Source organism: Saccopteryx leptura, chromosome 2 (assembly GCF_036850995.1).
Source record: "Saccopteryx leptura isolate mSacLep1 chromosome 2, mSacLep1_pri_phased_curated, whole genome shotgun sequence".
NCBI lineage: Eukaryota > Metazoa > Chordata > Mammalia > Chiroptera > Emballonuridae > Saccopteryx > Saccopteryx leptura.
This window is the reverse complement of record NC_089504.1, coordinates 231,685,519-231,700,599: the sequence shown is the minus strand read 5'-3', so window position 1 is coordinate 231,700,599 and position 15,081 is coordinate 231,685,519. Positions and strand designations below refer to the sequence as shown.

The 15,081-nt window shown below is 41.2% G+C and overlaps 1 protein-coding gene across 3 annotated transcripts in view; it reads left to right on the top strand.

The window, feature by feature from the left end:
- The first annotated feature begins 1,845 nt into the window (after positions 1–1,845).
- Positions 1,846–15,081, top strand: part of HORMAD2 (HORMA domain containing 2) — an 88,514-nt gene continuing 75,278 nt past the window's right edge. For all 3 annotated transcript variants that reach the window (XM_066370536.1, XM_066370535.1, XM_066370533.1), the window contains exons 1-2: positions 1,846–2,043; positions 11,529–11,616. In XM_066370536.1, coding sequence (XP_066226633.1) covers positions 11,566–11,616 — 51 coding nt within the window. In that variant the 5' untranslated portion in view covers positions 1,846–2,043; positions 11,529–11,565. The remainder of the gene's footprint in view (positions 2,044–11,528; positions 11,617–15,081) is intronic.

The following is a 15,081-nucleotide window of genomic DNA, read 5'->3' as shown; positions in this document are numbered from 1 at the left end:
AAACAGGTGCTCATTCATCCATTCAAGTTCTAAATCAAGGTTACAAGGAAACCAGCATGGAATTAGGATAGAAAGGGGTAGGAGAAACTTCCTAGTTCTTAGGGGGAAGAGAGTGTAATTTATTGTTTCAGTCCAACAATGTCAATTGAGTGATAACTGTGTACCAGGCACTGTGCTGGGCACTGGGGATCCTGTGGTGACCCTGACAGACGAGGTATCTAATGAAGCTTACTTACATTCTAGGAGCTAAAGAGAGAAAAAGAGGAGCTAAAGAGAGAAAAAGAGGCTAACAAATGAATAAAAAATGAAATCCAGACTGTGATAAATTCTATAAAGGAAATGGTAACAATGAGAGAGAATAACTGTAATTGGGGGGAAGAGGTGTTGGGTGTTGGGTGGACTACCGTTAGCAGAGCGCAGAGGAGGAAGGCTCTTTGGAGATGGTGGTAGTTGAGCTAAGACCTGCATGCAGGCAGATGTGGTTCAGCCAGAGGGATGCAAGTAAATGCTGAAGCTGGAAAGGGCTGGAGCAGAGACGATCTGCGTGGCTGTAGCTTCAAGAGCAGCTAATTCTGGAAAGTACAGGATTAAAGCAGTAGTTCTTAACTGTGGGCGATTTTGCCCCCCACTCCCCCATCCGGGGACCTTTAACAATGTCTGGAGACATTTTGGATTGTCATGATTTGGAAAGGGGTTGGAAGGGTTTGGAAGCGTACTCTTGATGACTTTGAGAAACTCTGCACTTAAGGGAATATTACAGCCCACATCTTGGGTTCAGACATTATGTTATAAACTCATGTTTTTACCACACTTGAATCTTTTTTTTTTTCCCTTTACTTGCAAAAACAAAGTTAAAAACAGATTTCACATGGCCCACTGCTTCATCCACTCTTTTAGGAAATCCTCTGGCAGGGAGGGGTTCAAGGGACTCCACGAACCTTAGAAAGGCTCCACAGGGTAGGTACTAAGTATGTGCCTGAACACAGGAAAAAGGACCTCGGGAGAGTCACAACCAACTGCTCACGGGGCTTACCGCTGCGGACGCGACCGGGATCAGGGGCAATGCCGGGAAAACATGTTTTACTTGCGTAATTACGAATCACTGTTAAAAACAATGCAATATTGGGTCCACGCATAGGGAAGTGGTGGAGATGCCCTCAAGGACCGAAGTATCTCTGGTCTAGACCTCTAGCTTCTCCTTCCGCGGACCCCGGCAACGCCAGGCTCTAGTTTCCCCTCCCCCACGCCGTCCCGCGCGTGTCTCAGGTTTCTCTGGGCCCCACGGCCCCGGGCTTGGCCTGCATTAACCCCAACAGCCCTCGGCCACTAACCCAGACCCCACGCGTCCTGCGAGGGCCTCCCCAACACCGCCTCACCTCTTCAGAAAGCCCCGCGGCAGGCTGTCCCTCGACGTACTGGTTGCCCAAGCCGAAGGCACCATCGGATTCTGGAGTAGCACCACGCCCCCGGTTCTCCGCGGCGTCGCGAGTTCGGCGCGGGCCCCTCAGGCCCGGGAGCGCGGGACGAGCCCTCGGAAAGGCGGGAAATACGGCAGCACAGACGCGCCGTTGGCAGCGGAAGGGTAAGCGGACTGGGAACAGGGGTCCGGCCGGGCGCACAGGCCGGGTCTTGAGGGGGCCGGGCCCGCCAGGGGCCTATTAGCCGCCGCTCGCCCCTCTTTGCATATTCATAAAGCGGAGGGAGGATGGACTCCTGAGCAAGCCGTGAGAGGTAGTGATTATTCATGAAGCGTTTCGCCCCGCCCAGGAAGACCTCGTTGATTATTCATGAGCCCGAGAGAAGGATTTGGGCCGAAAAGGCCGTTGCATCCGGCTCTGAGGGAGAGGTCGACTGGCTGAGCGGACGCGGTGTCTGCGGAGAAAGAGGGCTCTTGAGAATTGTTAATTCTCTAGTCTTACGTTAACTTTTCTTTTTTACTTGAGACTTTAAATTTGATTTGAAAGTAGATCGCTGAGGCCCGAAATACTGTGACAAGCTTCAGGAAGTCCGAGGCTGAGGAGAAAGACGAGGGGCAGCTTCTAGGTAACATTTACCCGTCAACGTTTGACGATGAAAAATTTCACGCATACCAGAAAAAAAAAAAGTGGAGAACATTGTACTGGGAACACCCGCCTTCCCACCATCTAAGTGGCTTTTAAATTCAGATTTTGGTGGAAGAGAAGAAATCAGTCTTGTAGACGAAGCAGTACCTTAATTCGCTGCCAAGCAAGCAGTGGGTCAAGTCGACCAGGGCTGTGTATTGCAGGGTGTAGGGTGTGGAACTTTCGAGATTTATTTTAATTAGGTCAGGTTTTCTCCAGCCAATGATGTGTTCTGCCAGAATCAATGCTTGATGTAGACCCAGAGGTGACGATGAGTCCCCACAAATGACCAAACCTGTACTTTCACTTTATCCAGTATTTGCCATTTAATCTCTGTGGACTTTAGTTCCCCAAACAGTACTGGGGAGCGAGTGTCTTGAAACTCAAGATTAGCCAATCACCGAAATGTGTTCAAATGTGCAGAGCATTGGACGGGATGTGCAGTACATCATGTACTTGGCTGGTGAAAACGGAAAAAAAAAAAAGAAAGAAAAATGATTCTTGCTCTGAAAGGAGTGTTTAATCTAATTAGGGTGATAATCTAATTTCTCCCCCATTGGACCGTAAATCTCTTGAGATGTGAACAATATTTTACATCTTTGTAATCCTAGGGGAAACCTGGCGCCTTGTAGTTGCAGAGTAAATGTTGAGTGAATGAATAATTAAAGTAGCATGAAGAAAATGTTAAAAAACCACAAGAGCATGAACAAATACCCAGTTAATATAGAGGAAACCATTTACTCTGAGTGAACATGGTGTAGGGGAATTATCAGGGCCAAATGGGATTTGTTAAAATAGTCATAATTTATAAAAACAAACTGTGAAAAACCGCTAAGTAAGCCTGACCAGGTGGTGGCGTAGTGGATGGAGTGTCGGACTGGGATGCGGAGGACCCAGGTTCAAGACCCAGAGGTCGCCAGCTTGAGTGTGGGCTCATCTGATTTGAGCAAGGCTCACCAGCTTGGACCCAAGGTCGTTGGCTCGAGCAAGGGGTTACTCAGTCTGCTGAAGGCCCATCGTCAAGGCACATATGAAAAAGCAATCAATGAACAACTAAGGTGTCACAATGAAAAACTGATGATTGATGCTTCTCATCTCTCTCTGTTCCTGTCTGTCTGTCCCTATCTATCCCTCTCTCTGACTTTGTCTCTGTAAAAAACAAAACAAAAAAACAAACCTGTAAGTCACTGGGTGACCTTTGGCAAACCAAAGTCCTTTTGCTGGACTTCATTTACCTCTTCTTTCTAGTTTTATATTTTAAATTTAAATTCATGATTCATTTTGAATTAATATTTGTATATGGTGTGAGATTTAGATTGAGGTTCTTCCCCCACCCCCATCTATGGATGTCCTATTGTGGCAGCACCGTTTGTTGTAAAGACTATCCTTCCTCCCTTGAATTGTCTGCCTTTTTCTTTAAAAAGAAGGGATTGGATTAGTTATAGAGGATATCTCTTCTCTCTTCTAACTCTATGATGTGGAGCCCATTTATGTTGATTGACATGCGCTTCCTTTGAGTAAAGCCATACTTCGTCATGTACATGTAAGGAAAGTCACCTCGTTGCATTTTAGAATCCAGCTCTTGGGTACTATTCACTCAATAGAAAGGGTATTTTCTCATTAAAAAAAAATGGTTGTGGAAGATTGGGAAAGATGGGTGGAGAGCATCAAGAAATCAATTATTACTGTGTTTGGGAAAACAATAAAACTTTGCTTTTGCTTCACTCAGAATGGCCAAAAAAAGTTTAAAAAGTGGCTTGGACCTTCATAAACTTAACAAGAGCTGGTTTATCTCTATCTGAATCTTGGATTCACAAATTAAAGGGTAAAATTCTTAGTAATTGTGCCATCATTTAATATAGGGCAGTTGAGATGTAGGTCAGGAGTAAGCCCAGAGTGAGATTTTATTTGAGAAACTATAGAAATCTCGGCCTCTTTCTGAAGATCCTTGTCACAGAGTGGACATATCAAGCATAATAGTGAATGGTATTGATGCCCTGTGAAGTTTCAGATGTTTGTGGATCCAACATGCAAACAAATATATAAGGAAAAGACTTTGGAAGATTAGAGTTCTGTTTTTAAAATCCATAGTTACGAAATCTCTCCTAGGTTTTTAGAAAATAAGTCAGAAGAAAGTGATTAAAAAAAAAATCAGTTATTCTCTAAGAGTGCAAGAGTCATTCCTCCTGGGGTTGTCAGCTTGTTAAGCTTTCAAAATTAAGCAGTTTGTACTTGGATAAGAAACCTCTACAAAATACCTGCTCAAAGGGAAAACAACAGTAGGAACAGAATAAAGTTTGAAAGGGGCTGGCTATTTAAAAATATTATTTAGATCTTTTCTGCCTTCCTGAAGCAAGCTCATTCTGGAACATCAGAAGGAGACACAATTACCATGTATAAATATAAGCAAGCACACCCAGCAACTGGTAAAAGCCTTTAATAGTGCATCATTTTAGATGAAATGAAAGCAAAGGAGAATTTCATTTTAGGGAGTCATTGTAGAAAAACCCTTATATGGTGAGTCAAAATTTGAGTTTTTTTTCTAAATTCTGCCACTAAGTGTTTTGATCCTAGGTAGGTCACTTGACTTCTGTGGACCTTGATTATTTATCTGGAAAATTAGACATTTAAAATTCTTTCTTCCTCTAAAATTCTGTAATTCTCTTCTAGATGCTTAATTCTTCCTTGTTCCTGTAGTGCTGCTTCTCTGTTGACTTAGCAAATATTTATTGAGCGTCAACGTAATTTGTCCCAGTACTGTGCTGGGGTGGAGGATCAAGTATAAGCTAAACCAGACACAAAAGGTCACATATGATTCCATTTACAAAAAATGCCCAGAATAGGAAAATTCATAGAGGTTAAAAAGTAAATTAATGCTTGTAAGGGGTCAGGAGGAGGGGAGAATGGGAAGTGATTGCTAATGGGTATATGATATTTTTTGGGGGGGGGGGTGACAAAAATCTTCTGGAAGTAGATAGTAGTGATAGTTACAAAACATTGTGGGTAAAAACCACTGAATTGTCTTTAAATTTTTTTGAAGTTAAAAAATACTTAAAAAAATAAAGAATGAGCTAGGCAGACACAACTTTGCCCCATGTTAGCCCATGGTAGGGTGGGGTGGATGCATAAATGACATGTATCACAATGGGCATATAACCCAGACTTGGTGGTAGTGGTGAATTAGGAAATAATTCCTTGAAAAAATTATACTAAACCATGTCAAGGAGATGAGTAGGAATTGGCAACCAAGGAGTATGTTTCAGACATAATGAATATTACAAAAGCCTGAAAGCTAGAGAGAATATGAACCTTTAGGATAATTAAAGTAGATAAGAATAGGTGATGCATAAAAGTGCAAAGGAAAATGGTTAGCGATGCAGCTAAGGAGGTGTGAGCCAGATCTTGAGACCATGGAAGCAGTGTGGATTCTATCCTGAAGGCAACAGGGAACCACTTGAGTATTTCAGTCTAGGAATTTATATAATCAGGTTTGCAATTTAAAAAGAAAATTCTGGCTGCAATACAAAGAACAGACTAGAGAAGGGTGAGACCAATAACAGGCATGATGGTTGTAGCAATCCAGGCAAAAGATAAGGATGATCTGATCTAAAGCAGAGATGACAACGTGGATAAAGCGAGGAGCAGGCATCTGAAAAATATTAAGGAGACTGGATATAGAAATGGTGATGGTGGTGGGGGGCAGGGTGGAGTCATAGTTTTTAGGCCTGAACAACTAGGTGTTTGATGGTGTCATTCACTAAGCTAGGGAACAAAAATAGTTTTTTGGGAAAAGAGTTCACATTTGGGTGTGTTAGGAACATCAAAATACAACTGTCTCATAGACAGTTAGAGGTCTACTCCAAATCCCCAGAGAGACCTGGGCAAGAAATATACATATAAGAATCATTAGAGCCTGACCAGGTGGTGGCGCAGTGGATAAAGCGTCGGACTGGGAGGTGGAGGACCTAGGTTCGAGACCCTGAGGTCACCTGCTTGATTGAGCGCGGGCTCATCTGGTTTGAGCAAAAGCTCACCAGCTTGGACTCAAGGTCGCTGGCTCAAGCAAGGGGTTACTCGGTCTGCTGTAGCCCCACTGTCAAGGCACATATGAGAAAGCAATCAATGAACAACTAAGATGTCACAACAAAAAACTGATGATTGATGCTTCTCATCTCTCTCTGTTCCTGTCTGTCTGTCCCTATTTATTCCTCTCTCTGACTCTTTCTGTCTCTGTAAAAAAAAAAAAAAAGAAAAGAAAAAAAGAAATCTGAAGAACTCCAAAAGATAAAATGATCAGGGCCTGACCAGACAGTCGCTCGAACTGGGACGCGGAGGACCCAGGTTTGAGACCCTGAGGTCACTAGCTTAAACACATAGTCGCTGGCTTGAGCATGGGATCATAGACATGACCCAATGATTGTTGGCTTGAGCAAGGGTTCACTCGCTCTGCTGCAGCTCCTTGGTCAAGGCGCATATGAGAAAGCAATCAATGAACAACTAAGGAGACTAAGGAACCACAAAGAAGAATTGATGCTTCTCATTTCTCTCCCTGTCTCTGTCACACACACACAAAGATAAAATGATCAGGGAAGTCTGGAGAGGACAACAAAAGGAACAACTGGGAGGCTGGAAGAAAACCAGGAGTTTGAATACTAATATATGATAAGATTTTTAAAAATAAAATACTGGCCTGACCTGTGGTGGCACAGTGGATAAAGCATCGACCTGGAAATGCTGAGGTCGCCAGTTCGAAACCCTGGGCTTGCCTGGTCAAGGCACATATGGGAGTTGATGCTTCCAGCTCCTCCCCCCCCTTCTCTCTCTCTGTCTCTCCTCTCTCTGTCTCTCTGTCTCTCCCTCTCCTCTCTAAAATGAATAAATAAATAAAAAAGAAAACAGAATTAAAAAAAAAATTTTAAAAAAATAAAATAAAATACTTTTTTTTACATATAATAAAATATGTGTCAGCAGTATTCCAAGTGCCTTACCAATAATGACTCATTTAGTCCTCACAACAACTTTATGAAGTAGGTACTATTACTGAAGCACACAACCTGCCCAAAATGTGAATGAATTGCAGACTGAGATTAGACCCTAGGTAGTTTGGCTCCAGAAGAGTCCATGTGCTTAACCACTATGCTATGTTATCTCTCAAGATAAACACTATAAGAGCCCTGAAAAGTAGGATTTATTGTCTTTATTTTACAAAAGAAACTGAGGCCCAGAGAGATTAAGTAATTTGATCAAGTCACAGAATTACTGGATGATTGAACAGAATTTGAACCCAGGCTCCTTAACTCCAAAGCCTTTTTCTTTTTTTTTTTCTTTTTTTTTTTTGTATTTTTCTGAAGCTGGAAACGGGGAGAGACAGTCAGACAGACTCCCGCATGCGCCCGACCGGGATCCACCCGGCACGCCCACCAGGGGGCGTCGCTCTGCGGCGACCAGAGCCACTCCAGCACCTGGGGCAGAGGCCAAGGAGCCATCCCCAGCGCCCGGGCCACCTTTGCTCCAATGGAGCCTCGGCTGCGGGAGGGGAAGAGAGAGACAGAGAGGAAGGAGGGGAGGGGGTGTGTGGAGAAGCAAATGAGCACCTCTCCTATGTGCCCTGGCCGGGAATCGAACCCGGGTCCCCCGCATGCCAGGCCGACGCTCCACCGCTGAGCCAACCGGCCAGGGCCAAAGCCTCTTTCTACTGGTTATTTTCCTCCATGTACATGCATATATGTGTATAAAATTCAACTTGACTTATTTTATAAATGTTAACTCCTTAGGTATTTATCAAACGCTAGTAGTGACTAACTTTAAAATCTTTCTCAAAAGCAAGTGGCCTGGATGTTTCAGAATTTTAAGTGATAATATTAGTTTAATCCAGGTTATATGTACATTCCAAAAATATATATGTAGTAATACTTTGTGTTCTGATTCACTGATGCTATTCTCAGGGTTTCATTCTCTAGAAATGCCATCAGAATGTCTTACGATCATAGAGAAATTTTAAAAAAACACCAATATATTAATAGAAAGTAATTTAAAAATCATTATTCCTGTTATTTAATGTCTCTAAGACTAATAATTAACCGCTACTGGGGCTATTTACCATTTTTTTTATTGTTGTTTTTTGGGAGGTTTTTTGTGTGTGTGTGTGTGTGGGGGGGGGGTTTGTTCTTTTTTTGTGGCAGAGACAGAGAGAGTCAGAGAGAGGGACAGATAGGGACAGACAGATAGGAAGGGAGAGAGTTGAGAAACATCAATTCTTTGTTGTGGCTCCTTAGTTGTTCATTGATTGATTTCTCATATGTGCCTTGACCGTGGGGCTACAGCAGACCGAGTGACCCCTTGCTTGAGCCAGCGACCTTGGGCTCAAGCTGGTGAGCTTTGCTCAAACCAGATGAGCCCACGCTCAAGCTGGTGACCTCGGGGTCTTGAACCTGGGTCCTCCACATTCCAGTCCGATGCTTTATCCACTGCGCCACCACCTGGTCAGGCTATTTACCATGTTTTAATGGGCTTAAACTTTTGTAGTTATTTTTTCCCATTGTATTTATTGAAGTTAAGGAAGATAGTTGATATGTTGAGTCAGATTTGAAGATTACACTTAGAAATAAGGTAACCAATCATCCTCCTTTAGGGAGGACAGCCCTTCTTTTGTAAGTTCTGTCCTCTCTCGGAAAGTGTCCTACTACATGTCCTTCTTTTTGATATTGGAAGATTAATCTGTAAATGTCTGTATGCAGAATCAATCCATTGTGTGTGATGTGACATATTTGTATCTAAATGAGTACTTTTATCTTATAATTATTATTAAAAATTAATAGGCATGTAAGCATAATTACAATATAAAATATTACAAATGTTTTATTATGCATTTATCATATTATAGTGTATTGTTGCAATTAATAAAATGTTTCTTTTATTTATGATACTGTTTTCTTCAATTTATTTTTGTCCTCCTTTTCATTGTAAAAAGTTGGTCACCTTATTACAAATGAAGGTTATACTCCGAAGTCAACAAAAGATACCTTGTAATCCTTTTTTACCCCCTAGATTTTATTTATTGATTTGAGAGAGAGGAGAGTAAGAGAAGGAGGGGAGAGGAGTGGGAGGCATCAACATGCAGTGGTTGCTACTAGTATGCAGCTTGACTGAGCTTCAAACTGGTGACCTCAGCATTTCAGGTCAGCACTTTAACCACTGCACCACCACAGGTTGGGCTACCTTGGAATCTTTAAGGACCAAAGGTGTATCAGGTGGTTATCAGTCTTATATAAATATTGTAAAAGAGTGTCCCCTAGTGCTGCTTTGAAGAAGTAATTTGAGAGAAATTGATTATTACCTGTTTAATTATCTCTGTCACCACCTTGTGGCCTCAAATAATTCTGTCCTCTTTTATTTGCAAAGTCTTCCAGAATCTTGCATTAATCTCTACACAAAAACTGGTCACAGTCTTTCCTGGGTGATCTAGAATAGAATTTCTTTAAATAGATTATTTTACAAATATTTTGGTCAGAACTGTATAATACCTTGAAAAGAAACCACAGTTTAAATTAAAGTCTTTGGGAAAAAAAAAATTAAAGCCTTTGGTAAGAAAAGGAAAGTTTACCTTTTTTTTTTTTTAATGATAGTGAAACAATGGAAGGGAAAACTAGATGCATTTTATTTATTTATTTTTTTTTTTACAGGGACAGAGAGAGAGATGAGAAGCATCAACCATCAGTTTTTCATTGGGACACCTTAGTTGTTCATTGATTGCTTTCACATATGTGCTTTGACTGCGGGCCTTCAGCAGACCGAGTAACCCCTTGCTCGAGCCAGAAACCTTGGGTCCAGCTGGTGAGCTTTTTGCTCAAACCAGATGAGCCTGCGCTCAAGCTGGCGACCTCAGGGTCTCGAACCTGGGTCCTCGGCATCCCAGTCCGACACTCTATCCACTGTGCCACCGCCTAGTCGGGCTAGATGCATTTTAAACAACATTTTTTTGTTGTGGTGGTAAAAAGTGCATATAACATAAAATTTACCAGCTAAACCATTCTCAGGTATACAATTCAGTGACACTAAGGTGATTCACAGTGTTAGACAACCATCAACACTATCCATTTCTAGACATTTTTCATCATCCTAAATAGAAACTCTAGACCCATTAAACTTCCTATTCCTTATACCCTTCCATTTCTGGTAACTTCTATTCCATTGTCTCTATGAATTTGATTACCTTCCTCATATAAGTGGAATCATGCAGTATTTTTCCTTTTGTATCTGGCTTATTTCACTTTGCATAATTTTACCCCTGTTGCAGCATATATCAGAATTTCATTCCTTTTAAAAGCTGAATAGCCTGACCTGTGGTGGCGCAGTGGATAAAGCGTCAACCTGGAAATGTTGAGGTTGCCAGTTTGAAACCCTGGGCTTGCCTGGTCAAGGCACATATGGGAGTTGATGCTTCCAGCTCCTCCCCAACTTCTCTGTCTCTGTCTCTCCCTCTCCTCTCTAAAAAAAAAAAAAATGAATAAATAAAAATAAATAAATAAAAATAAAAGCTGAATAGTTTCCCATTGTATAGACTACATTTTAAAAAATCCATTCAACTGCTGAGACATATGGATTGTTTCCACCTTTACACCATTGTAAATATGAACACTGGTGTACAAGTATGTGTTTGAGTCACTGCTTTCAGTTTTTTTTTTTTTAAATTCATTTTAGAGACGGCAGGAGAGAGAGAGAGAGAGAGAGAGAGAGAGAGAGAGAGAGAGAGAAGGGGGAGGAGCAGGAACCATCAACTCCCATATGTGCCTTGACCGGGCAAGCCCAGGGTTTCGAACCTGCGACCTCAGCATTCCAGGTTAACACTTTATCCACTGCGCCACCACAGGCCAGGCTGCTTTCAGTTCTTTTGGGTATATACCCACAAGTGGAATTGCTCGATAATTTGGTGATTGGTTTACCTTTTGAGGACCAACTATACTATTTTCACAGCAGCGCCGCCATTTTACATTCCCACCAATAGCAGTTTTAATTTCTCCACATCCTCACCAACGCTTGTTATTTTCCATTTTTTTGAATAGCCAACCTAATGGGTATGAAGTGTAAACATTAACTTTTGAATTGACTTTGAGAATCAATTACATATGAAATTAATTCAAGAAATTTTTTTGAGGTGTAACTGCTGTATACAAAGCACTGTTGAACTCTGAAGGAATATCAAGGATGAATAAAATATATTTTTTACTCATTAGGTGATTTACAATATTTTTCTCCTCCAAATAGTCAACTTACATTTTCATTGGGTGGTTGGGAAAACTAATCCAGAGATTTTATATCAGAATTGGTAATGGAGATCAAAATGTTTACTAAACTAATTTTCCAAAAAATATAGTCAAATGATAGTTGTATAGTGTTTTGTGGTTTTTTTTTTTTTGTTTTTTGCAGGTTAGACTTCTTAAAAGAATCCTGATACATTACTATAATGGCCACTGCTCAGCTCTCTCACTCCATCAGAATTCATAAGGCATCTAAGGTATTTATTAAGAATTAAAAGAAAATCTGTAACTATTTAGTGAGTAAGTTCAGAATCATGACTTTAATCTTTGTCTTTTGGGGGAATTTTCTTTTAAATGACAGTTTTATCTATTAATTGGCACAAAATTTCTGGCAGAGTATGTCTACATGTTAACTACCTAATGGACTGAGGATGTTCATAAAATTAAAATAGACTCCTACAGGCCCTGGCCGGTTGGCTCAGTGTTAGAGCGTCGGCCTGGCGTGCAGAAGTCCCGGGTTCGATTCCCGGCCAGGGCACACAGGAGAAGCACCCATCTGCTTCTCCACCCCTCCCCCTCTCCTTCCTCTCTGTCTCTCTCTTCCCCTCCCGCAGCCGAGGCTCCATTGGAGCAAAGATGGCCCAGGCGCTGGGGATGGCTCCTTGGCCTCTGCCCCAGGCGCTAGAGTGGCTCTGGTCACAACAGAGTGAGGCCCCGGAGGGGCAGAGCATCACCCCCTGGTGGGCAGAGCGTCGCCCCCTGGTGGGCGTGCCGGGTGGGTCCCGGTCGGGCGCATGCGGGAGTCTGTCTGACTGTCTCTCCCGGTTTCTAGCTTCAGAAAAATACAAAAAAAAAAAAAAGACTCCTACAAAGTCACTTACTGGTCAGTGCTTGTTTCAAATTTATATTATATATTTAGATTTTCTAGGGTAAAAGAAATCAGAAACAAAAAAGATGTTTAAAGAGAATGGTTCTTTGTTAGACATTTACTTCCTGAAACAATTAGGAAACTTCTGATGTACAACATGATGTAGTTATAAGTACGAAAGAGAGAACAATAAGAAAAGCTTGGATGCTGGAACCCTGGGGAAACATGTCAGGGCTAGGCAACTTGCTGGGTTCACCTGGGCAATTTTATTTTGTCCTGTGACATTCATTAATGAATCATTTATGTATTCATTGAGAGCTCAATATTATATAATATGCATAATACTGTGTTACCCTCTGAAAGAATTTAAAAAGAATCTTCATCTTCCAGAAGTTTATAATCCGGTTAAATTACATTTGCAGGAGTTAAGTCAATATACAAAGTAATATATGCATTACATGTATGTGAAAAAGAATAAAGCAGTACAAATTATACAAAATTATAGATTTTGTATAGACTGGAATAGTTTGTATATTACTCATGAAGGAGATGGGACTTAAAGTAGATCTTGAATGATGAAAATGATTTGGATAGAGGAGAGAAAAGAGAATTCCCTGAGTAAAACCTAGCACTTGTCTTGACTCAGAATAAAAAATGAGCATGGCACATTTCAGAGAATAAGAATCATCCTTACTGGACTGGAGTCATCATATTGAACAGAAATTGGGGGGAAAATTGAATATGAAGTTTGGGGACAAATAGTATGGCTCTTAATAGCCAGGCTAAGGAATTAATGCTTTATTCTGCAATCAATTGAAAGTGGGTTTGATTAGGAGAGTGAGTAAAATAGTTGTTTCAGGAATATTAAGCTATAGAGGAAGTAGGGAATATTGGAATTGAAGGAGAATTAAGGCAGTCATCTGTCTCAAATTCAATATACTCACCAACCAAGCTCCTGATCTCATTTAGTTTTCTAAGAGTGTTTCCTTCCTGGGAAATGCTGAGCTGGGTATATAAATTGCAATCAGCTTGGCAGTTATTTTTTTCACTGTAAATTAACAAATTGACCTTTTGATATAAACAAATCTTTGTAGTTTGGACTGCATGAGCTACTTCTCCCAGTAAATTTTAAGTGACTATGACTCTGCTGTTCACTACTTACAACAATAGTAATAACTATAGAAGCTAAGATTTATTCATCACTTCCCATGTGCTGGGCACTGTGCTAAGGGCTTTATATTATTATTTCAATTAAACCTTGCAATAAGGAATAAACTGACACTCAGAAAAATTAAGTAGCTTGCTGTAATTTATGTAACCTGACAGCTAAGCTGTCAAACATAACATGTCATTAGCACACTATCTTATTAAAATAATTTAGAAAGTGATGTTTTATTATCAATCTATAGTATTTTCATGTATTGGACATTTATAAAAACAATGATAGCCCTTAAAGTACTAGACCAGCTGGGCTGAGAGGAAAAAAACCCTGGAGTATAGAGCTGTAACAGAACTCTGGAAGTTTTTTTTTTCTTCTTTTTTTTTTACATTTACGTATTGGTTTTAGTGAAAGAGGAAGGGACAGAGAGAGAGAGGAACATAGATCTGTTCCTGTATGTGCCCTGACTGGGGATCAACCTGGCAACCTCTGTGCTTTGGATCAATGCTCAGTGGTAGACAAACTCATTAGTCAACAGAGCCAAATATCAGCAGTACAACAACTGAATTTTATTTTGAGAGCCAAATTTTTTAAACTTAAACCATATAGGTAGGTACATTGTTATTAACTTAATTAGGGTACTCCTAATCTGGCCAAAGAGCCACACTCCAGGGGCCAAAGAGCTGCATGTGGTTTGCGAGGTGCGGTTTGCTGACCAATGCAAACCAACCGAGCTATCTGACTAGGACTGAAAGCCTTTTCTTTTTTATTTTTTAATATTTTTTTTTTTTTTTTTTTTTTTTTTTTTCATTTTTCTGAAGCTGGAAACAGGGAGAGACAGTCAGACAGACTCCCGCATGCGCCCGACCGGGATCCACCCGGCACGCCCACCAGGGGCGGTGCTCTGCCCTCCAGGGGGCGATGCTCTGCCCATCCTGGGCGTCGCCATATTGCGACCAGAGCCACTCTAGCGCCTGAGGCAGAGGCCACAGAGCCATGCCCAGCACCCGGGCCATCTTTGCTCCAATGGAGCCTTGGCTGCGGGAGGGGAAGAGAGAGACAGAGAGGAAAGCGCGGCGGAGGGGTGGAGAAGCAAATGGGCGCTTCTCCTATGTGCCCTGGCCGGGAATCGAACCAGGGTCCTCCGCACGCTAGGCCGACGCTCTACCGCTGAGCCAACCGGCCAGGGCTGAAAGCCTTTTCTAACCATTGATATTCATTACTACAAATAGGCCTTTAGATTCTTATATTTAAAGTAAACATTTTATATTTTCAGGATACTTAATTTTACATATGATTCTAACTCAAGTATTACCTCTAAGTTTTGTCATGTTTTTAATTAGTTACTATATATGCATGCCATGCCAGCCATTACCCAGTTACCCCAAAAAACCTTAATTTTTCAGGATCTGTGGGTACAAAGATCAATGACCAATACATTTTCTGTAAAACTTTATACACTCACACACTCACACCACATACACACCTAATTCTCCTTCAACTTCATTATTTCCTACTTCTGCTATAGCTTAATATTCCTAAAACAATTATTTTACACACTCACCTGATCAAACCTGCAGAATTGATTGCAGAATAACGCATAAATTTCTTAGCCTGTTTTTTAAGATGCATATTAATTTCTCCCCAAAGTTCTTATACTAGCAAGAGTAATAATTTTATATATACCTTTCTAAC